The following is a 24,916-nucleotide window of genomic DNA, read 5'->3' on the forward strand; positions in this document are numbered from 1 at the left end:
TTGGGGGGAAATGCAATGCAGTCTTAAAACTTTGAAACCAACTCCTCCTCCTGAGCCTCCCTACCACACGTTCTAGAGAAGAGATTGACCAATCTAGCCCCTTTCATCGCCATCCCTTATTTGTGTAAGTAATGGTTTCTTGGAACACGGCCATGCCCATTTCTCTCCGTGGTGTTCCTGGCTGCTTTTGCACGATAATAGCTGCACTTGACCCGATAAGCCTGGAATATTTTCCATCTGGCCCTTTACAGAAGAAGCCACTGAAACAGGGACCGCAGACGAGAATCCTTACTGGGGAGGAAAAGCTAATAGGCGCCATGTTTTCTGAGATTTGTGTCATCTTTTATTACTTGAAAAAAAAAATCTCAGCCCCACCTCTCAATGAGGAATTACTGACAATGTCGTCAGCCTTGGCAGACTTAACATTTGCGTGTGTGTGTGTGTGTGTAGAGGGGGCGTGTACAAAGTTGTTTCTTATGCATTTTTTCTTTATGTCTACACTGTGTTGATACAATCTGTTGCTAGTGTATGTGTGTGTATCATATGATCATGCCAAGCACAATCCAGGTGTATATGAATGTGTTTTTTTTAAGTTAAAATTATTTTGATTGTATAATTTTGGCTTCCCATTCCTAAAAAACCACTTGGACATTATTTAGAGGGTGAATGGTTTATCTTAGAGGACACTGCTTTCTCCCATTTTCTCCCAGTGATAGAAGATTGTGTCGAGAATTTAGAAATGAGGGAAGGAGAGAGGGAGGCGAAATTCGGTAAGAATTTCACGGGCATCCTCCCGATGGCAATCTCTGCCTGGGTTGCCTCTCTAACCAAGTTGCCTGGTGACTGCTCTGCCGGTGGGGGGCTCTTGGCAGAAAGCAGCCCTTTCTTTGAAGGGCCTCTTGCCAGGCCTGTGGCTTCTCTGGGTGGTGACAACAGTTGAGTGTTTGATGATTAATCCCAAGGTGGACAGTTCAAACCAGGCTCCCAGAAATGCCTTGAAAGAAACACCCACGGACCTGCTTCCAATTCCCAAAGACCACAGCCCTTGAAAACCCCCAGGGATGGGAGTTCTCTGACCCACCTGCAGGTAATAGGAGCAGAAGTAGGCTTGACTGACAACTGGTGTGAGTATCCACTTTGCGGGGCCTCAGAGGGCAGTGTGGCGAGCGTGAGTAGCTGTCACCTCTGCTCAGGCCCCGAGAGCATCTTTGTGGCATTCCTTCCCATTTGACACCGTGGATGGGTGAGCAGTTGGACTTTCAATTCCCCTCTCCTATATCGGAGCCTTTCCTGTTTGCTAGGATCGGTGCACTAACCTTATCAGCTCTTGACTTTGCTGCCAAAGTCAAGGTGGGGAGGGCCAAGTTTGCATGCCTCCCCAGCACGCCGCCGCGGGAGAAGGCAAATGGGATCATGGGAAAATAAACACGTGGATCCCAGAGCTCCTTCTCCACCCTGGGACAGGAGCTCCGAGCACGAGCCAGGGATTCCTTCTGAGCGCTCCTCGCTGGGCCTTCTCAAGCCATTGCACTGTGACCAGTGTTGAGCTGGGGTGGGGGGTGGGAGGACTTTTACTGGGGTTTGGATCATGTCCCACAAGAAGCCCTGAGAACAACAAAGTCCTCCCTCCTAGGGCATCTTCCCGGAGGAAGGTCTGTCTGGGGGACGCTCTGCAGACGGGTCTGAATGCAGAGGCCCTCCTGTGCTGGGGCAGGCCTGGGGGGTCCGGCCAGCAGGGCGGCTGTCCCCTGGGGTATAAAAAGAACTGGGGCTCAGACTAATGCAGAGAATGTGTGAGCAACAAGACTTTGCTCCGTTCTTGGAAACTTTCACGAAAACCTCTTTGTACATATAAATAAATCTTGGGAAGCACGTTGAACAGAAAATTACGGAATATGAGATCCAGGCTGAGAGAGCGAGACTTCCTTAAATATCTCCAAGGGCTTATTTGTTAGGGTTTCCCGTATCGATCGTAGTCTGCTTTAAGAATAGGCAGCATTTTTCAGGAGACACAAGTCCTGGGGTTTAAAGCTGGCGCGGAGACACCGGCCACCCCCTGCCCTGAAGAGCTGCCCTTGTGGGTGCGAAGCAGGGAGAGAGCAGGTGGTCTGCGGCAGGAATGTCTTACAGCTGGGAGTCCATGTGACACTCCCAAAGAAACCAATCCCGAACCAGCGGCAAATGAGCTCATGAACTCGCTGCAGCACCCAACACAGCACGGGGCGGCAGCGCCCCAGCGCAGCCCCGGCGAGCTCTGGGCCGTGGCGGCAGGTGGGATGCAGCGCCCCCGCAGCCCCGGGGTCTGCAGTCTGGGCCTTCTCATCCTGTCCTCTTGTTTGCTTGCCGGCTGCAGGTTCATCCCCGAGGCCTGGTCGGCCTGTACAGTGACCTGTGGCGTGGGGAGCCAGGTGCGAACGGTCAGGTGCCAGGTGCTCCTGTCTTTCTCTCAGTCCGTGGCGGACCTGCCCGTGGACGAATGTGATGGGCCCAAGCCGGCATCCCAACGGACGTGCTACGCAGGCCCCTGCGGCGGGGACACCCCTGAGCTGCCCCCGGAGGAGCCGGACGGGCTCTTGGGGGGCCTGCAGGACCTGGAGGAGTTGTACGACTGGGAGTACGAGGGCTTCACCAAGTGCTCCGAGTCGTGCGGAGGAGGTAAGAAGGGGGCGCTGCCTCAGCCCCCGCCATCTTTTCATTTCTCCATAGCTTCCCTCTCCCCCCACCGCGTGCAACTGTGTCTTGTGAGTGTCTCATTATCCAGACGGATAAGCAGGGGTGGGGTGGGGGAGCCACGCTACATGTAAAGCACGCGGAATGAAACACAGATGTGGGCCTTTCTTGGCGCGCACGGCGCCCAGACTGTCAGCTGTGAGTGGCCAACACAGCTAATACTTTTACTTTCAGTTGTCATCCATGTTTTGCGATCTCTCTCTGGTGCGGCAGGCGGAGAAACGCAGTTGGCACCGACCTGGCAGTGCTCTGAGTACTCAGGTTTACCCCCTCTCCACCGCTGCCTCGGCCCGCGTGGTGTGAACCCACACCCAACGTGCCAGAAACGTGTCAGTGACTCCCCCCCCTCTGCGTTCCCCCAGTACTCGGATGGGCAGGTGGGGCAAGGGACAGGGAAACTAGATTCCTGGCAACAGACCCCCCAGAAAGGAAGCGGTGAGAAGGTTGACAGGTGGTGAAAAATGTCACCCATGTCACAGGACGGCGTGGCCAGAACAGGTTCAACTCAAACTGGCTCGCTGCCATCGAGTTGGTTTCGACCCATAGCAGCCCTCCAGGATAGGGTCGGAGTGACCCTGCGGGGTTTCCAAGATCGTAACCCCCTCTACGGAAGCAGGCAGCCTCATCTCGCTCCCTCGATGTGGTGGTTTCAAGCTGCTGACCTTGGGTTAGCAGGCCAATGTGCTGTGTAAATTTTCACCAAAAACACTACCACAACACAGATTAAAAATTAATGGACGGCGTTATCACCTGGAGCCAGAGAGGAGTGAACCAAACTAAGCCTGACCCCCAGCTACAATTTGCAAATGAGGCAACTGAGAAAAGCTGTGTCCCTTGTGCCAGATCAGACCATAGTGCTGAGAGGTCTGTGAGCAGAGCGGGGCTGCTCTTTCTCTGTTGACAGACTTTCTCTCGCCCCACTTACTTGCTAAGCACTTAGAACAGTGCTTCTCAACCTGTGGGTCGAGACCCCTTTGGGGGTCAAACAACCCTTTCACAGGGGTCGCCCGATTCCTAACAGTAGCAAAATGACAGTGATGAAGTAGCACCAAACATAATTTTATGGGGGGGGGGGGGCTCACCACAACACGAGGAACCTATTAAAGGGTCACAGCAATAGGAAGATTGAGAACCACTGATGAAGCGAATTCCTGAGCTTTCTTCATCATGAAGATTCCTTTGTTGGGCCAGGCATATCGACCTGGCTCTCCGACGTGTCTCCTGTGATGGTAGGAACACACAACCAGTGAGTGTTTAAAGGGGTTGTGAATGGGATTGGCTGGAGGAAGAGGGCATCTCAATCAACATTGAAATGTGCAAGATCCAGATTTTTCTCACCACAGAAGAGCCCTATCTTAGATTCACATTGACACTGGCTCCCATAGAGACTTCGAGAAAGACTCCGGTAGGGGAGGGAACGCTGGCTGCCCTCTCCATGGCTCCCAGCACCCTTTCCTGATTGTGTTAGGATGTGTATTCCCAGAAGAGTTCCTTACTTAGCTAGTGGAACAAAGTCTTATTTCCCAAGACTGTTCTAAACTGGGGTCCTTGGGGGATTCTTTTAAACCTTAAAATGTAAAAGCTGCTTCTGTCCTGAGTGAGAATGTCACAGTGACCGCGCCCCTTTGTCCCCAGGCTGTTGCAGGGAAATTAATCATGGAGTTTGTCCCAGCAAAGAATCAATTTTCCCCAACAGTTCTCTTAGTAAGCATTTCACAGGCCTAACCTTGGGGGGAAGGGAGTTCGTGTTTGTTCTTAAAATTTCCAATTGCAAACCTAGGGATTTAGAGCCTTTTATTAGAGAAATCCTGGTATTTTAAAACCTAAATTCTTCCTACTTGATATTGGAAGGCAGCTTCCTAGAATATAGCAAATGTAACTGCATTCCTATGGGGTTCCCTACTCATTCCGAAAGCATCGTTCCGTTCATGCTTAACGAGGGAGACGTGGGAGCCCAGCTGGGTGAGTGCTGAGCTGAGCAGGCAGGTGAAGTTGCAGCCTCAGGAGCTCCTTTCCAGTAACAGGAAGGACTCAAGAGCTCAGGTGATCGTGGTTTTATTCGTGAGCTTGATGATCCCCTGAATTGAATGATCACTATTGCTAGTTTACAACTAATGAACCCCACCCCCACCCCAAAATAATTTCTGGTCCCTCACTTATGGTTCCCTGCTAAAAGCCAAGCCTGGGAGTTTATGAGCAAATGGGGAAAAAATAGATGCAGTCACGCAATATATAAATAACCAGAAACCTTCTTGTTCAAGAGTCTGACCATTATGCTAACCAACTGGGGATATGAAATTCCAAGTGTAGACTGTCTGTGGAATATAACATGTTTCCGATTTAGGGCTAGGATTTGCGTGTTTGATATGCCATGGGTCCCTGCCTTTAGGAGCTGGATGTCTCTAACATAAATTGTGCATCCTTTCGATATGTCCTGGGTAGGGTAGAGTTAGTGAAATTTCTTAGGTCCTTATCTGTCAACAACTGAGCACACATCTACCATATTCACTGTGCCAAGGTAATATATTGACGCCTAACACGTTAAAAGTTGAAAATTCCTAAGTGGTGAAAATATGGTTGGATGATATGGTCCATCTGATGCCTATATGGACTTTAGAAAATGATTTTAATTTATAGGGCATGTACGTTTCCAAGTCATTGTTTGGCTGGAACATTTTACTGTATGACCAGCTTTGATTTTTCACCAGAATTTAACCCACAAGCTTATATGTATTTCAAATCCTGCCAATGAGAGATTGCAGGATTGACAAATAGATGGTCGATCCATTTGACGTTGTAAGGCTGATTAGTCCAACTCTCTGGGGCTGTGACCTTGAGAGAGGAAACTGGAGAGGTGTCAATGTAGCCTTTCACCTAACAGAGGTGGCAGCCGGAAGGAGCTGTTAGTAATTCCGCTGCAGATATTGTCTTCATTTCCCTGGGCTGTCACCATGCGGTGATGATGCTATTCTGGGCGACAGTGAGCCTAATCTCTTCACAATGGTGTCCTGTCTCCCACCATTGCCTCCCTGTCACAGTGTCATTTCCCATCTGTGACCTGGTAGGTGTGGTCCAGGTGAGCACTTTTGAACCCGAGGGGCTTTATTAGACAGGGCCCGCCTTGGAAAAATCAGCATGAACATCAAGCTGAGGGAGAACTTGAACCTGACTTCCACAAAAAGCATTCCTGTTTCTCCCTCGTCCCCATGAGGGCCACCTCTCGAATCACTGAAACGTCTGTGCTGCGTTGGTGAAACGTTCCCGTCAGGGGAGAGTAAGCTTGATGAGTTAACTTCTTAAGACAGGCGCATGACGCCATTGGGCCACGTGTACAGGGAAGGAACGCACAGGTAATGTTGCCCATCTCTCCCCTCCCCCAAACCCTCACCCTCCCTAACCACTGCTCCTCCCTCCCATCCTCCCTCAGCATTCCCATCCTCTGGCAGCCTGTTTCCACCTCCCCACAGCCCAAATTGCAAACTGCTTACAGTGCCCTGCCCTTTAGGCATTTCATTCGTTCATTCCCCAAATATTTATTGTGCGTGGACCACAGGGCTGGTCCCAAATGCTCCTTCATTATGACGGAACTCTGTCCTTAGCTTCCCCCGACACCCAAGGCCCCACCTAAGCATGCTGAGGCCGCAGGCCCCTGTGGCAGTGGACGCTGAATGCGCACAGTTGCATGAGGCAAAGGATTAGAACCTAGTTATTCTAGAATGCCTGTGGATTAGTAATCCTCCAGTCTCCGCATTTAACTCTCCTGAAAGTGATGCCCCCCGCCCCCCAGGGTAATGATCGCAGTTCTAGAGCAACATAGGTGTGTGTCTGACATTCATCTCTAAAGGAGGAGGTTATTTAAAATGGAAGAAATGTTAGCATTTGCCACGGTCATTTCTCAGGAGCCCTGGTGCTATAATGGATTATGGAGTTGGCTGCTAACCACAAGGTGAGCAGTTTGAAACCACCAGGCGTTCTGCAGGAGAAAGATGAGGCTTTCTACTTTCATTGAGATTTATCATCTCGAAAGCACACTTGGGCCATTCTACCCTTTCTTCTACGGCAGCTGTTCTCTACCTGTGGGTCTCCACCCCCTTGAGGGTTGAACAGCCCTTTCACAGGGGTCGCCCCAGTCATAACAGTAGCAAAATTACAGTGATGAAGTAGCACTGCAAATAATTTTATGGTTGGGGGGTCACCATGTTGATGTATTAAAGCTTTAGGAAGGTTGAGAGCCGCTGCTCTAGGGTCACGATGAGTCAGAATCCAGTAACCGAGAGTGAGTTTGAGTTTGCCCCCTACTTCTCGCAGTCCTTCAAATCGATCAAACTCACTGTCACTGAGTCAATTCTGACTCTTAGCAACCATTAAGGACAGAGGAGAACTGCCCCGTTGGGGTCTCAAAGCCATAAGCTCTTTATGGGAGCAGCAGGCTGGCAGTCTGAGAAAGGACTAATGCTGCAGACAGGGGAGAGCAGGAAACAAGTGGAGGGTGGCCCCATCAGGCACCATCACCATCGCGGCAAGCATCTGATGCATCCTGAGGTGCATGGCCACCCGGCCTACATAAAAATGAAAAGACACTTTGCATTTTAAGAAACAACCATCAAGTAGGCAAACGAATTGAAAACCTGGTTTTTCACATAACCACAGATCTAAAGTCTGTGTAGAATAATCAACACCTTAGCGTGATTGCTTTAATAATGGCAGAGTTTTGAAGCCTGGGAAGCATCAGATGGCCGATGTCTCGTGGAATATTTTCCTGCATCTGGGCACCATGCATTGCCAATGGTGCATCTCAACTTTGGCTCAGAGAACCTCCTGCAGAGCAGGCAGCAGTGCCGAGTGCAATGGAGTCATCTAACCATCCCCTGTCACTCCCCAAGGCTCCACCCTGTGCTGGCTTCCAGACATGCACATTACAGTGTGCTACGCAGCAAAAACCTACACATGGGAAACCCGAAGGCTGCTCTCTTGGCCCAAGGTCTTAACGTGGCTGAGATGCATTGATGAATCAAAGGTGGGCTGTGTGCCTCATTTCAGAAGAAAGACCTGAGTCTGTTTTCAAAATGTCACTTTAGAAATGTTGCTCTTCATGTGCACGGGCACAGATCAGAGCCGGACACACAGGGGATCCGGGACAGATAACCCTCCGGACCAACAATGAGAGCAGCAATACCAGGAGGGGAAGGGGAAGGTGGGGGCAGAGAGGGGGAACTGATCAAAATGACCTACATATAACCCCCTCCCTGGGGGGGTGGACAACAGAAAACCCGGTGAAGGGAGACAGCGGTCAGGGTAAGACATGAAAAAAATCATTTTAAAATTATCAAGAGTTCATGGAGGGAGGGAAGGGAAGGGGCAAAATGAGCTAATACCAAGGGCTCAAGTAGAATGAAAATGTTCTGAAAATGATGGTGGCAACAAATGTGCTTGACATGATGGATGGATTGTGATAAGAGTTATTCAAGGCCCTAATAAAATGATTTTTTTAATTGTTAAGGATATTTAAAAATTTTAAAATGAGTTGTACGAGCCCCCAATAAAATGATTTAACAGAGAGAAAGAAGAATGAGGGCCACATATGTACAAATGTGCTTGGCACATGGATGGATGTATGGATTGTGATAAGAGCTGTACGAGCCCTGAATAAAAAAAAATTAAAACTACAAAAAGAAAGGTCAATGAAAAAAAAGAAAAGAAAGAACTGCTGCTCTTAACTAACTGCCCAATGCAGAACTTGAGCTTGCTGACTAGGGAGATGACCTCCTGGGGAAACCGAAGGGTCAGCTGAACTATCTTCGGCACTACTGAATGAAGCAATGCAGAAAATGTACGCATGTCTATAAAACAAATGATATGTATGGTCACATGCTCAGCCCAGACGATGCCCAGATATGCAAGTGCAGCTAGATAAATTTAGATGTCGCTTTCTTCGGAGCACTCTGGGTGTGGTGGGGAGCCAATGAGCAAGAATGCCTTTTCTAGCCTCTGCCCTTAAAGTGAACTCGGCTGGAATGGTGCCCACAAATATCCAGGCTATTCTCAGAGTGCCCGGGACAACCAGAACCACAGTCTCTTGGTCTTTTATAAATGTTCGCGTGACAGTCAGCCGAGTTCTGGTGCTGAGAGTGAGCTGCACAGGCCAGGGCACCAGGGATCGGCTGCATGAGCTTCCCTGGGTCTTTGCAACCCTTCAAAGCCTCAGTGTCCTTCTCTGTCAAATGGGACTAAAGAGTGGTACCGTTGGGAGGCTTGAATGAAGTGCCACAAGCTCAGAAGATGACACCTAAATAAGAATGTACCCCCAGCAGGTGCTAGATCTGGTTACCTGGTGGTGAGCGCCAGCACGAGAGGTCCCATGTTTCTATTTCCCTTTAAAACGCCCCCCTTCTCCATGAAAGTTTGCACGAGGGATCCTGCAGCTGCTCTTGTAAGTCCTGCCCGGCCACCTTGTGCCAGCCCCCTGTTTCAACTCCAGCTCTGTCTTCCAGTGGATGGGAAGGTTTCTTATCAGGTGGAAGCAGTGTACATCTTGCTTTCTTTTCTTGGTTCCAAAATCTGAAGCTGCTCAGGGTCACGAAAGAAATGAAGCAGCATCACAAGGAAGTCAGGGAGGGCTGGTGTCTTAGATGCTCCACCCAGGAACACAGCCGCTTACAGGCTGTGTTGGACATAAAACCAAGGGCTAGAGCTTCCTTCCAAAGACGGTGCCTGACTCTCATCAGCAGTTAGAGCCTCAGAAACTGACAGTTCTTCCATGCCCTATCAGATCACTATGAGTCAGAATTGATTCGGTGGCAGTGAGTTTGGTTTGGTTGGTTGGATGGTGGGTGATTGATGCAAATATAATGTGTGAAGACCTTGGAGCCTTGTGTTTTTCCCTTGGGCACACTGCCCTCCTCCTCCGTGTTTTTATATGTCAGCACCAGTGGCATGTACCTTGGTGACATAGTTTTAAGCCTAGCACAAGGATGGGCAGGAGCCTCTTCTTCCGGGAGGAGTTGCCCGCCTCCAGGGCTGTGCTTTGAGAGGACACACTCTGGGATTGAACGATCCTGGAAAAGATGGGCAGCCGTGGTCTGTGCGCTGCCGTGCCTGGCGTGCCGCAAGAGTCCTACCAATCTCAGAGACCTCCCACTGGCTGGCTTGTCGACACATCATCACCCCCACACACGCCCACTCTGCACTCTGGCCTGACAGTGTGATTTGTACACAGGTGTCCAGGAGGCTGTAGTGAGCTGCCTGAACAGACAGACTCGGGAGCCTGCTGATGAGAACTTGTGCGTGACCAGCCGGCGGCCCCCGCAGCTCCGGAGATCCTGCAACGTGGAGCCCTGCCCGGCAAGGTAAGGGCCTCCTTGGCTGCCCTCCGACCCAGGGTCATGTGCGCCAGTGGGTGCATCTTTCCACGGGCAAGACCGGAACGCTCATTGTTACCCAGTGTTTTGAAAACCAATTAGCATCACTTCAAACTGCTAGTCAAATCCACTTAAAGGTAATTGAAACCAGGGCTCTGGAATTCCAGCCCAGTGGTCATACACGGGGGCCAGAAGGCTCTGTGCACCGGAGCAAGCCCTGTGGCATGGCTGGTGTGCGCATGTGCTTTCGCCGGAAGGAAGGGAACACGAACCGCCCCAGCCATCCTGATCTCTGCCACATGTCAGCCTGCACCCCAAGTCCTCACCCTAGAGTAGGCATGGCTTGCAGGTTGCAGAGTGGAGGGACGGCAGAATCTGGGTGGTAAAGCTGATCCACTGTGAAATCTCTGTGCACGCAGCATGCAGATGCATTTTGGCATGCCCCAGGGGGGAGGCTGCCAGTCCACATGCGTAAAATCAATTGGACCATTTCACCGCCAAGCCCCGCCTGCATCTCATTACTGCCCAACCTTGAGTCTTAATCAATCCAATCACCTCTTCAGTCCACACAATTTTAGGGTGTCTTGAGAGACTTGCCTTTCAAGAACTCATTTGTAGCGACTCTCGGTAGAAAGCTAAACCATCTCATCCCAGGAGTCTGGTTTGGAGAAGGAGGCATTTAAAGAACCCAGGCCAGATTTTCCAATCTGCAGATGGGCTGAAGTGTCTTACTGGATCAGGTCACCGGAGACCCAAAGGTGGCCTGGGTCAACCCTGCTGCATGACTGGATGGATGCGTGCATGCTTTCTCTGTGCGTGTACCATATTAGGAGCGATGAATGTATGGCTTTTCGGCATGAACAGTGACGTGTGATCATTTGAAAGGGTGATCGTTTGCCTGGTCAAGTCCGTTCTGGTTCCACATCTGTAAAGACGAAGTGGTTGTGCCGCATGAGCTGAGGGCACCACATCCTGCTCAAATGCCCCGGGGTTCTTCGTCGCTGTAGAGACAGAGGTGTTCCATGCTCCTGCCACTCCATGCTGACCCCTTCTGTTCTGACTCACCATCACGTGAGAAACGAGCAGAGGGGGTTTTCTAACATGTCCCATGTATGTCCCATGTGGTGGCGACATCCCCATGCCGTACCAATGCCAAGGGTGACCTGGGACTGAGTGGGAGAGCTGGGATTTGCTGTCCCTCTTCCCACCTCTTCCTTGCACAGCAGATGTAGGATACAAGATGTTACTTCCCACTCCAAAGTCCTAAACGTGGCAGAATTATATCACCTTAATCAACTCTATGACCTTTCGATGGACTCATGAACAAGGACCATGATTGAGTTTTAGCAGTGTCCATCTGCTCCAGGTAAATTCAGGTCCCTGATTTTCACCAGCCAGTCGTCAGTGTGGCAGGCAAGAGTTCTCACAGCCAGGCACGGCCAGGCACGGCCAGGCACCGCCAGGCACCGCCAGGGATCCAGCAGCACATCATAGAATGATGCGAATTCAAGTAGTAAAGGGAGGCCCAAGAACGGTGGTCTCTCCTGACCTGCTTCAACGTTCGTTCATTCCAGAGCCAAAGAAGCTTTCCGTCTTTTAATGGAAGCGTGCCTAGGAGATGTAGTCCTCAGGATTAGCCTGGATTGTATCAAGGGAGATTAGCAGCCCTTTTGAAGACTGGCATGAGGGGTCTGGCAGGGAAACGGCATGTAATAGGCACACCGTAGTGTGTGGTTTTTCCCAGATGCCCTCTGTTGAGTTGCGGGTCATTTAGAAATTTAAATGTTTCTTGTTCTGTGTGAGGAGCCGTGATAGCAAAGTGGTTAAAGGGAGTAGCTGTGAGCCCACTGATTGTTGTGGAGGGAACCATTCGGCAGTGGGTCTGTAAAGATTTGTACCCTTAGAAGCACCATGTGGCTGGTCCACCCTGTCTGTCCTTCAGAGAGAGCAGCAGGCAGGTGGCACTGGATGGCAGCAAGTGGGGTTTGGCTTTTTGAAATTTTGCGTACCTTGGGACTTCCTTTCTGTAGTGCTGTGTGTACTCTGATGGGCCTGGGGTTGCTCTACATTGTCCTTGAGCTCAAAATCTCTATGCTAAAAAAAAAAAATCACTCTTTGTGGGACATACAAGTCCAACTCTTGGTCGCCAGGCTGGTGTCTCCCAAAAGTGGGTCTGAGTAAGACAGAGCTCTTCCCAGATCCTACTAAATGTCCTACTGAAGACCAACTAATAACGATGTTAGAAACTGCCATCAAATTCATTACTGCCGACCTTTTTGACTAGTGAAATGTTTAACCTTGTATGCATGTCTTAATCATTTCTGTGTCCCTAGAACCACCAATAATGTCAGGCGCATAGGAAGTGCTTCCTGCATAAAGAAGTGTAACGGACCAGGGTCAGATCTACGAGGGGTGGGGCTTACACCTGTATTATTGATGATTGCTAGGAAGACCTCAGTGCTGACTCTCCCTTCATCACCTTTGTCTTTTGAACGGCCTGCCTGGTGACGCTGACAATGCTGTTATTAGAATTCCTGCCCTACTCTGGAGGCTTTACATACTAATTTGAAGCATAAATAGCCCTGTGGTACCAACTCTTTAGGTTATGTGGTGTGTGTGCTAGAGTATCCTCAAAGTCAGACGACAAAGGCAAGTTTTAGAGGAGAGTAGAAAGGACAACAGTTGAGTCAATTAGTAGTGTCTTCTATGAAGATGAGAGCTAGCCTATCTAGGATAGATGTTCCTCCCTTCGCCTTTTTGCAAAACAACGACCCTGAAAAACTTCGGATCACATTGTGTGTGAGCTGCTGATGAGAATTCTACAATGAAGTTGATAGCAAGGAAGTTATTCATGATGAAGTTGTTCAGTGCCATGGAGTCCGTTCCAACTCGCAGTGATGCTATGGAAACCCGAGCAAACCACCGTGCCAGGCTCACAGTTGTTTTCTGTGTTAGTGACACAAGGTGCAGAAACCATTCTAAGCACCCTGACCACCTCTGAGCACCTTGTCTCTAAGTGATCCCCTGCAGCCACCCACGGTGGTCAGGTAGACCAGCTCACAAAGAAAGGTCCAGAAAAGGAGCTAGGAGAAAAGCCGGCCTCCTGTTCCCACCGAGAAGGCTTTCTATGTATTATAATTACCTAAGTGATGCAGACATAGCCTCACTGTGAACAGCTGACACACACAAAGTGCACGCCCCCTTCCTCCCATGGTGTTCTACAGTGCCACCCCTCCCGTGCCCAGAGATGATCACATTTACAGCTTGGTGCGTACCCTCCCAGACTTCTCCTACTACTCGTCTCGAGACAGATCTGGACCTATCCAAGCGCTTGCCATCTGTCCTCGTGTCAAAGTGCTCACACTGTAGATAGTGTTTACCAACATGGCCTTTTTCAACGAACAAGGAGCACTGGAGATCTTTCCGCATCCCTAAAACACAAAGCCAAGTCAATTCTGACCGAGATTGACCCTACAGGACAGAGTGAACCTGCTGCCCCACAGGGTTGCCAAGGGTGTCAATCTTTGCAGACGTGGGGGCCGCAGCCTTCTCTGGCAGAACAGCTGGTGGGTTCAAACCTCTGACCTTTGGGTTAGCAGCCTAGTGTTCAACCATGGTGCAACGAGGTCTTTTTTCACATCCTGAGACCACCAAACACAAGCACCAGCAGAGTGATTTGCACCTGCGTTCAAGTCCCGCTCTGCCACATTTCAGCAAGAGGTTATACACCGTTTTGGATCTTTGGTTTCTTCCTTCCTCAATTAGGATCAAGAATCCCTAATTGCAAGAATGCGTTCACATGTAAGACACACAAAATATTAATCAAGCACCTAGCGCATAGTACATGGTGCATAGTAAGCACTCTGATACATGAGTTCTCCCTTCCATTTTGGGTCAGAAGTCATGCTAATTTAAAAGAAAACACGGGGCTTTTTTTTAAATTCAGGACTTAAGACACAACCCACATTAGATTAGACGTTTTATACTCTCAGTCGTTAAGCTTCAAATAATCAGCTACATGAAACCCAGTGACCAACATTGACCCTAAACCACAGATAGGAAGCTAAAGGGAGGAAGGGGCAGGAAAGGTAGATTAATAAGAGTGATGCAAACAGAATAGAAATCATGGGAATGTTGGCGCCCTCTGGAGAAGGTTACCAGTTCCTATGAAAAGTGTTAAACGGGAACCTAATTGACTCTGTAAACTCTCCCCTAAAACCCAATGCAACTCAAAAATAACAGCAGTCCCTGGGCCCCATCGACCCCCTTCCTGATCTGTAATCACTGTGACATGAAGCCCACGGAGAGCCAGAAAGCACTGCCTTCAGAAAGGGGGGGGGGGGAGAGGGCTGTTATTAATTATAAACATTCGATAGCTTGGTCAGTGTGTGTTGAAAAGATTTGGTAAACGTACGTGGAGGAGGGGAAAGGAGTAAGCAATGAAAGCCAGATGGTTGGAAATGACGGAAATTCCAGGCAATTTCTGCAGCTTTGTTCTAGCATACTTTGGAAACTGAACTTCTCTTTCTGCGCAGCAGAGACCAGCTGAGTGGTACGGAACAGATAAACAGTGAAGAAGGAGAAAAAGTCCTAATTCCCCAACACTGCTTGGTTTCTGCCCTATCCTCCCTACACCCCGCCCCACCCCACTCCAGTCTTTTCTCCACTGACCTGTGGTGGCTCATAGAATGATGAGGGCAACAAATGTATAAGCGTGCTTTACACAATTGATGTATGTTTGGATTGTGATAAGAGTTGTATGAGCCCCAATAAAATGAATAAAAAAGAATCACCATGTCAGAATGATGGGGCAACAAATATACAAAGTGTGCTTGATGCAATGGATGTGTATATGGATTACGATAAGAGTTGTATGAGGCCCCAATAAAATGATTTAAATAATAAAAAAAGAAAGGGCCAAGGACTATAAAAGACACTGGAGAACCCCTATTTGAGAGGAGCTCATGAGGAAAGGTGGCTGAAAGGTCACAGAGTCTCATCTTTAAAAGCCTATTGCAGGATGCCAGTTTATCATCCGCGAATGAACTCCATGCGAACAAACAGCAGCTGATTTCCACGGGCCCTGGAGATTCTCCCCCAGGGACTGGAGCAGAAAGGTGCTGCCTTGTTGCCCAACCATGTCTTCATTTGACTCATGGGGCTTCCAAAGCCTGGCGAGCACCTTTCCCTCAGACACCGTGTTGTAAGGGTCCCTGTGCGGCGTGCTCTCTGAATGCAGGTTTATCTCTCACAGTCTCCATCTGCTGCCTGTGGGCTCTGTCCTCACTAACTTCTAAGTACTGAGAGCAAAGGCACACCAAAGCTCACTGGCATCCACAGAAATTGAGTACAGATTCAGAGGCCAAGTTCCAGCATGTTTGGAGAGCAAATGCTATGACTGCTGTCTTCTCCTAGCTAGCTCCAGCTGCGTCTTACATTGTCTCCCTTTCCTTCTATGGCGGGTCAGGGTGCAACAGGAAACTGCCATGGTCCGCTTCTTCAGTGGGGGGCCCAACTGGCTCCATTGTGGAGACCCTGGTAGTTTCTCTAGCCAGGAAGGGGTTGTCTCAGTGATTGGAATCATCTCTCACAGAGAGATGACATCAAGAAAGATAAAAGTCACCTATATATATCTCAAGGCTAAACTCTACATTTTCCCTAGAGAGAGCCATTGCCATGGGCAGAGCTCTCCTGCTGTGGGAACCTAGAGCGGGAATGGTACCTACCTTCCCAAAGAGGTGCATGAAAGCACATTCTGTTGTTGTTGTTGTTGTGTGCCATTGAGTCAGTTCCGACTCATAGCAACCTTATGTCCCGTAGATGGAAACACTACCTGTGCCATCCTCACAATTGTACTTATGTTGGATCCCATCAAGGCAACACCGTGTCAGTCTATCCTGTAGAAGGTCTGCCTGTGTCACTGCTCCTCTATTTGACCAAGCATGACATCCTTCTCAAGGGATGGGTCTCCTGACAGCATGCAAAGTACAAAAGGCAAAGGCTCACCATGCTTGCCACCAGGAGCATTCTGGCTGTACTTCTTCCAAGACTGATTTGTTTGTTCTTTTGGCAGTCCGTGGTACTGTCAGTGTTCCTCACCAACACCATAATTCAAATGCATCCATTCTTCTTCCATCTGCCTTATTCAGTGTCCAACTTTCCCATGCAATGAGGCAATGGGAAATCCCATGGCTCGGACCAGGTTCACTTTAGTCCTCAAAGTAACATCCCTACTTTTCAACTCTTTAGAGAGGTCTTGGGCAGCAGATTGCTCGTGTCTTTTGATCTCTTGACTGCTGCTCCCAAGAGCCTTGATTATGGAGCCCAAAAAAAAGGTGAAATCCTTGACCACTTCAGTCTTTTCTCCATTTTCCATGACATAACCTGCTGGTCCAGTTTGAGGATTTTGAGATCCAGAAAGATGGAAACATCAGCTTCAGGAAAACACCGTTAAGTCCTGAGAGGGAAGCTTCCTGGTTTTGTGAAATCTGTGTAGTTTGAGAGCCCTGTAGACCACATAATTCTGCCTAGACTCTGGGAACAGCCCTTATGCAGAACATTGACTGAAATCAGCCATTTGCTCAAACATTAGGACAGAAGATATTTGTACATCTCATATTTAAAACAAAAATATATTCAGCATTCTCCTGTACCAGCAGCATGCTACTCTTAGATACTCATAGATGACTAAAAGCTAAGTCCAAAGGAGCTTTAGGGGTGCAATGGTGAAGTGTCTGGCTGCTACCCCAAGGTTGGTGATTTGAGCCCAGCCCCTGGCTCCAGAGGATAAAGGTCTGGTGAGCTGCATCTGTAGAGATTACCGCTTGGAAATCCCTCTGGGAATGTTCTGTTCTGTCCCACGGACTCACTCTGAGTCAAAAGCAACTCAACAACAGTTGACCATAACAACAACAACAAGAGATTTTCACAGCCAGGAGAAGGAGGAGATTTGAAAGCAGCAACTACTGTGAATAAGGCAAGCATTGGATTCTATGGGAACCTGAGGCTTGGGGGTGGCTTCCTGGAGGAGACAATGTCTTGTGGATTAATAGGGTTTATTCAGGTAAGAAAAAGATGGGGCAGGCAGAAGAAAATGCATGAGCACAAGGTGAAGGGCAAGAAGTGGAAGCCAGTGGTCGAGGACGGGTCAGGCCCGCATCCTAGAGAGCCCGATGTGTTCCGTTGTTGGACTTTATCTCCTGGGCAGACAGTGCAGAGCCATTGAAAGGAGTCAAACGAGGGAGGAGAAGGATCAGCTTTGCTTAGAGTCAAGTGAGCTGAAGTACCAGCTGATTCAAAAAGAAAGAAAGAAAAGACCTCACTGCCATTGGGTCAGTGCCGACTCATAGTTGGCTCCCTGTGGGTTTCTGAGACGGTAACTGTTTAAAGAAGTAGAGAGCCTTGTCTTTGGCCCAAGAAGTGGCTCATGATTTTGAATTGCTGACCAGGCAGAGCTCAACCCAAACTATCACTAGAGTATTTTTTCCCTACAGACATCTACATTTTGTTTTCTCATGTTGAACTCTAGACAGTGGGTTTCTGTCTCCTCTGTGCTATTTTTTAATAGAAAAATGACAACTTCTTGCCTTAAGTATATTCGCAGTTTGATTACTCTCCTGGTCAATCCAGTTGAGTATGGACTCCTTCTGTCCACCTGGCGGAGGGTTAAAGAACTCCGAGTTGGGATACCATGACAGAAGTAAGGAGAGGTGTGGCTGGATGATCCCCTGGCCGTTCCAGCTTAGTGTTGTGTGATTCTCTGAAGAGATCAAGCTCTAGAAGAAAGAAAAATGGACATTCTACTAGAAAAAAAAACTCGGGGTCTCCTTTAAGCCCCAGACACAGAGTAAGCATTTCCCTATTCCTCCAGGACAGGAACCAACTACCGTAAAGGAGCGTGAGTAATCTGCAAGACTTGTATTTCTTAAGGAAAGGAGGTGCCAGCATTCAGGTGGCAGGTATAATTAAGCATTGGAGTGATGGGTGTTTTTCAGACACCTTCATGTATTCATTCTGCATCCCCGTATTTAGAATTTCTTGATGGTTTATAGGATAAATAGACTTTCTCTTCATTCGGCTGCCAGTAAACAAGTGTTAAATGCTGAGTTTGGGCCCAATGGTGGGCAGTGGGTAAAGTCATGAACAAAACCCACTCTCTTCCTTGAAGCTGGTGAAGGACTGGGGTGGCTCGTCTGTTGCTCTCTTGGATGCCTTCAACGCTGCCCTTCTAAATCTGGATCTTAAACTCAACAGTCTCCTGTGTCCTTTGCTGCTCCAAGAGCTGACATGGCTGTACCAATCCTCAACCCCAAAGCTCATAAACAGAACGGAGATGGAAATACTACCTCCAGCTAGCTCCCTGCTGTGAGTCTTGTGGTGGAACGTGGGGTTTTACAGTGCAGACTCTTCCAGCTTAGAAAGCAATCAACAGAACTGGAGGGGGCGATTCCCAAAGTGAAACTTGTCCACTTTTTTGGCTTGGCTTAGTCCTGATATAACAAGGTTAAGGTCAGGCGATCATTTGACGAAAGATCTGGAATGAGAGTTTGTGTGCCTCTGTGTACCCAGTAAGGATCCCTGCTGGTGCATGGGGCTTAAGTGCATTCAGTCAGGCTCTCCCCTGGTGGTGCCTTGGGTTAAGTCTGCTAACTACAGAGGGGAAAGCTGAGGTTGCCCACACCCATAAAGACTGACCGTCTCAGAAGCCCTCTGGAGCAGATTACCCCAGGCTATGGGTCTGTAATGGTCAGAGTGCACCCCATGCCACCCTGGGAAAGGTTGGGCAGAGAGTCTTACGCACACTTTGAGAAGACGTATTTTTCCATTGGGCTTAGGGTTAGAACTAGGCCATGTGCCTGCTTTGTGCCTTTTGTTTGGAAAGCAAGTCAGAAAAAGACTTGCGAAAGAGGAGAGAAAAAGAGAGGCTTAAGCACCCTGGAAATGTGGGAGCCAGAAAGGAGAATGTGCTGATTTGTGCCCAGAAATCTGGGGGATACAGTTCAGGAACAGTTCATCCTTCTGAAAATATTTTTCCTGTCCTGATGCCAGTCCCGGGCCAGGCGGTTCTTAGGTTATCTGCAGAAAGTTCTGTCACAAAGCACAGCCAGCTACTGCCTGCCCTATGGTCATTGTCTCTGGATGAAGGCGTGCTGCTCCCGGTCCCACTAGACACTCACTGCCTTCTTGTGGGGCATCTAACTTCAGCTGCACTATCTATCCGGGAGCTTCAGAGAGGGACCGGCCTGAGGCGGCATGCTGGAACAGCACCCGTTGACTTGCTGCGTGCCCTGGGCCCACAGTGGGTGCACAGTGAGATCTGTCTGACGGGCCAGACCAGCTGCCTGTGTGGTTCGAGCCAGAAAGAGTCCTGTATCCAGCATGCCTAGAGCTTGACACTCTAAAAGATGGTGTTCATTGCTGATGTCATTTTGCCTTAAGGATGCACATATTTGAGAGAGGTTGCTCCTTATCTCAGCTTGAGTGCTTGGCTTAATCGGCACTAATTTTTTTATCCTATTAGAAAGCATTTTGGCAACATTTGAGAATGGGGTGAGTTCAGGAATGTAAAAATCAACTAAAGATGAATATTCTGCAGCAAAAACTGGGAGACTTTCTGGAATAGGGGGATACAATGGTGTGTGTGTGTGTGTGTGTGTGTGTGTGTGTGTGTTTAAGTTAGTTGGATGTTAACTCTCTTGCTGGGTATCCTTGAGCCGGCTACCTTGACCTCTCAGAGACTCAGTTGTCCTTATCTTTAAAATGAACATCATCATCCCAGCCACAGACAGGAGTCATGAGGACAGTTCCCCACCCATAGAGACTCCGAATTCCCACTGTAGTGAGAGCTATGATAAAAGAAGACAATCCTGTTTACACTCATCATCATTGATTTATAAACTACCTTTGCCAGCCACCGTGGAAGCAGAGGGGGGAAGGGAGAGAGGGCATGGGTCAAGTCTAACTTTAAACCAGCCTCCAGAGTAAGCAGTTTTCTTAGCAAGCCAGATTTCTTAGGCAGTTCAAGAAAGGAAGTTGGGTAGCAGGTTCACAGAGGCCACCAAGCCTGCAAAAGGTAGTACTTGTTGGGACAGCTGATTTGACATTAGCACCTGATCCAACCAGAGGTTTTGTCAAGCAATCTGGAAATGGTGACATGTGGGCAGGGGAGACAGAGTTCAAATATTCCTAAAAAGTGTGTTTCCTGCCCTGCCATGATTGACGAAAGTAAGGTCCTGGGATATAAGAGCTGAATATGGCAAATGAGCAGCACAGATGTCCTCAGGAGCAAGAAAGCCTGTGATATGTCAGGAAGAAAGTGTGTACGGAGGGAGGCCAGGGCATCCGTTACCTTAGACCAGCAGTTCTCAACCTGTGGGTCGTGACCCCTTTGGGGGTCAAACAACCCTTTCACAGGGTTCGCCCAATGCATAGCAGTAGCAAAATGACAATGATGAAGTAGCAACAAAAATAACTTTATGGTTGGGGGTCACCACTACATGAGGAACTGTACGAAAGGGTCACAGCATTAGGAAGGTTGAGAACCACTGCCTTAGACCCAACCAGTTGGCTCCTCAAATGCTTGGAGGAGGAAGGAAAGGGGAAGGGAGGCAGGGAGAAAGAGAGTGATGAAAAGAAGGAACATCCAACCCCTGGTCAGATAGGAGGCAGCCACCACGCCCCCATGTCCTTGTCAGGCTCCACAGCACCTCGTTGAGCAGGACATGGCTTCCCTAATCATTTATTGACGGGTTCCCATATGCCCGGATCTGTGCTCATCACGCCCCATACGTGATTTCATTTCATCTTCTACGCCGTTTTATGAGGGTAGGGCTGCCCCTAGCCTAGTTTTACAGCTGTAGAAAGTGAGTCTTTAGAGGGCTCAGTGTGACTCACAGATGGCACATACAGATTGGGAACAAGATATGCTTAGTCCAAGAAGCCCTGGTGAGATCGTGATTAAAGTGCTTGGCTGCTACGCTAAAGGTCACTGGTTTGAATCCGCCAACCACTCCATGGAAGGGAGAGGTGATAACTGGCTTCTGGAAAGATCACCGCCCAGGAGAGCGGGCGGGGTACATCTCCTCTGTCCAGTGAAGTTGCTAAGAGTTGGCATCACTTGGACAGCAATGAGTTTTTATGTCTATTCCAAAGTAGTGATGTAGAGCCGGGGGTTCTGTCCCTCCCTCCGCCCATGCTGTGCATGGATCAATCCATTGCCCACCTTGTTCTCGGCCCAAGACTGCAGACCTGGGAACTTCCACTGGAAAGCCACGCCTGTCCTAGTCCTCTAGAAACTCACATCCTAGTGAGGGTCCGGAGTCAACAGGCCCTTCCTTTTTCATCTCCAGCGCAGTGCTTTCCGGCCATACTTTCAGTTACCGAGGAGAGAATTAGGCCTGTGGTGAAATCTTGTGCTTACGAGACAGTCAGAAATTCATTAAAGCACACGCTTCTTAGGACAAAGCCAAATATAAAGGAAATGAAGCATGCTAGAAGGGGAATCAAACAGACCTACAACGGGGTCTTAAAGCCAACACTGAGTCATCAGGCAAGCTCAGTTCCTAAGAAAACATTTTTATTAAGCAGTCCCAAGTCGCCCAGAAGGATGCAGCCCGAGCTCGTGAGCCTGGACATCATTGGAGGTTCCTACAGAGCTTTGCGTCTTTGCTCTGCCACGACTGGCAGCCACGGGCCTGGTTCCTGACGGACTGTGCTGCTTATAAATTGCCACTACATACACACACACACTCACACACACACAACAACAACAACTTGGCTAAGAATTAGGTCAATGAAACTGCCTGAGCGAGTTCACACCAAGAGGTGACTGACTTATATAGCAAGCCCTTCTAAGCCTTAAGAAAGCGGATTGGGGAGTCACCCAATTCAAGATTAAGATTCGTTCAAATAATTTGCTGTCCTTTTGCCATCAGGCAAGCTGTTTAATTTTTCAAAGCTGCGGCCGTACCTTCAGCCCTGAGAGCGTTGGTTCCGGTGTATCCATGTTAAGCGCTTACGGTGGTGCCTAGCACATACTAAATACTCAGTAAACTAGCATCTGTATTCACCTGTGTCATTTTATCTGTAGAAGCTGCCCTCGGGTTGGAGGATGTTAGTGATTGGTGTGCACTTTAGGAAACTGAGGCTCTCCCCCTTTGCCTTGAGAAAGGAAGGCCAGGCTCAGTTACAGAGGGAAGGAGCTGCTGAGGCTAAACCCAGAATGCCTGCCCCCTGCTGATCTCACTCTGTCTACTTGGTCCTGCTGGCTACGGGAAAGTTCGGTTCAGCTCACGAAGCATTTAGCAGATTCTTGCTGTACTGTCGGCTCTGAAGATGTAAGCCAGTCAAGGACATTGACCCTGAGGGCAGAAACTCCCTCTTGGAGAAGCCAAGATCTAAAGAGATCTTTTCAGCACAAGCCCATCAAAGCTGTAACTGAGAGATGCTCGGTGTCCCAGGGCAACACTGAGATGAGTCACCTAACTCAAGTGACCTCTGAGCTGTGGCTCTGTTTTGTATTTGTTTTCTGGCTATCAAAGTATTTTTCCCTAAAATGTTAAATGTTACTAATAAACTATTTCAATATCTGACCTCACACCTACTCCACGGATCCTAGCCCAGATCTTTCGAAGACTTACTTTAGCCAGTGCTGTGTCCTCCTTTGCCGAAGACAGAAGGAGCCCTCTGTCCCTGTGTTGGGGATTCCCGTCCTATGGGATTGCCCTGAGTCAGCGCTCACGGCTCAATCAATGGCAGTGAGTTGGTGTCCTTGGGTGGGACCCTTTTAGTTCTCAGGTGAGCCTAGAAATGCTGAGTGTCTCCTGTAGAAGGGTCTTTCTGGTGACTCTCAACCACCAGGAACCTTCTACACGTATGTCCCGTCAGCATGTCATATAATAGCCATTAAGCCAATTCTTTAAAATAGGGCCAGTGAGTTCACTAGTTTGGTTTTATTGCACCTCTGCTTCTGAGCAGTGCTCAGACTAGATGATTGGTTCTTTTTCTGTGTCTCTCCAAGGGTTAGCACCACCTCCACACAGCTCAGGGGGTGCAGACGATTCAAGAGGAGGAACTGGAACAAGGCCACCGCCTTGGGGCCTGCATCTTCAGGCAATGATGGAGCCTTGCGGGGGATCAAAGATCACTTGGCTGACGCAGCCCCAATATTCCAGCATCTCCATTAGCTGTAAACGCTGGGTAGTGTGCTCAGAGTAGACAGTTTGGCAAAGTTCTTGTGTTCCACAAAACACGGTGGGATGTAAATACAGGCGACAGAGTTGGTACTCTCTGTTCTTTCTTTCAAATCACCCCTTCAGCCCTGGCCCCGTGGAACGGTCAGAGTGTTGGGTTACAGGGCACCACCACCACCATCAGCACCACCCTCTGCTCAGTTCTTCGAGGGTCTGTGCACTGTGCAGATGCCGTGGGAGATTTGTTTAACATGGACAGTCAGCGGTGGCACAGAGAAATCGGTTTGGGAATGGACATACAAGTTGTTTTACATTTGGGGAGCAGAAAAGAGGCAGGAAATTTATACTCTGACCTTTGTTAAACCCCACATGCCAAACGAGGACTTTTCTTTTATTCGGGCATGAAGTATATACGGGAGGAACCCTGTAGATCATTCCTGAAGTTGTCCAGGATGTTGTCTCAGCGATAGAAAATGAAGCCTATCTATCACCAATATGCTTATGGAGGAAGTTCCCCGGATTATTTCTTTATTTATTTTTCATCTCTGTGGGTGGTAAGTCCTTCCACCCTCCCATCTACCACGCTTCTCCTTCCCCCAAGATAGCGAGCCAGCAAAGGCAGAGACTGCCCAGAGCTTGTGTAATGCTAAGCTTGATCAAGCTCTGGAGAGCCCCAGAAGGAAACTGTTAGAAGGCAGGTCGTTATTGATGTAAAATCCACCACCGGTAGACAGATACCATTAATCAATACTCTTTTGTGCGGGAGACGATGCCAGGATTCTGACGTGGGAGCACGGTGTTGGAGCCAGCTCTTTCTCACAGGATGCGCTCTTGTCCAGCTCAGGTTCGCATCTTGTTTGGGGTTAGTTTGTTGGTTTGGCCAAAAAGTTGTAGGCTGTTTGTCATTGGGGTAGACATTAAGGGGCTCTGCCCTTCAGTCTGCGCTGCCTGCTCCACACACTGCGGGCACACGGAGAAATGCCTTGTGTGCGAACAGGCAGGGCTGTGTACTTTCTTTCGAGTGGCGTGAAGGCTGACGATCTAACGGGCCATCCATAGTGCAGCAGAGTGAAACCACATGTGGGTTGCACTGACCCTCCCTTGATGGAGGAAAGAAAAAGGCTTGTTTCCCAGCTCACCCCTGGACCCGCCGCTCATCCAGGAGGGTCGTTCTGCAGAGCAGGTTTGGCAAAAGGCAGACTGCTGCTCCCCACCCGAGTCCTTGCTGCAGCTGTGTGTTTTGCTAGGTGTGGAAAGTAGTCTTGATGGATTGTCTTCCTCTTGCTTCACACACACACACACACACACACACACACACAGGAGGTGTGTTGCAGCCTGGTATTGTTGGTTATAATATCTCGCTATGTGTTCTCATTCTCAGTGATGCAAAGTTCCTTGTGTGTTGTCTCTGAGTGCCGGCGAACGATGACTGTTAGTCTGTCCTCACATTGGTGCCTAGTTCCAGAATGTTGTGGGCTACAAAGCCCATGTTGGAAGCCTGTCCTCTAGACAGAGACACAGGGAGTTCTGAGGGTGCACTGGTCACGTGTGTGGCTGCTAACCGAAAGTTGGTTTCAACCCACCAGCAGTTTCACAGGAGAAAAGGGCTGGCAATCTGCTCCTGTGAAGATGTTGGCT

At 49.0% G+C, this 24,916-nt stretch overlaps 1 protein-coding gene across 2 annotated transcripts in view; it reads left to right on the forward strand.

Annotated features, from left to right (window-relative positions):
* ADAMTSL1 (ADAMTS like 1) overlaps positions 1-24,916 on the forward strand; it is a 394,101-nt gene that overhangs the window by 223,327 nt on the left and 145,858 nt on the right. For both annotated transcript variants that reach the window (XM_075559969.1, XM_075559968.1), the window contains exons 14-15: positions 2,354-2,655; positions 9,947-10,076. In XM_075559969.1, coding sequence (XP_075416084.1) covers positions 2,354-2,655; positions 9,947-10,076 — 432 coding nt within the window. The remainder of the gene's footprint in view (positions 1-2,353; positions 2,656-9,946; positions 10,077-24,916) is intronic.

The sequence above is a fragment of the Tenrec ecaudatus genome, chromosome 10 (genome assembly GCF_050624435.1).
Source record: "Tenrec ecaudatus isolate mTenEca1 chromosome 10, mTenEca1.hap1, whole genome shotgun sequence".
NCBI classification, from domain to species: Eukaryota; Metazoa; Chordata; class Mammalia; order Afrosoricida; family Tenrecidae; genus Tenrec; species Tenrec ecaudatus.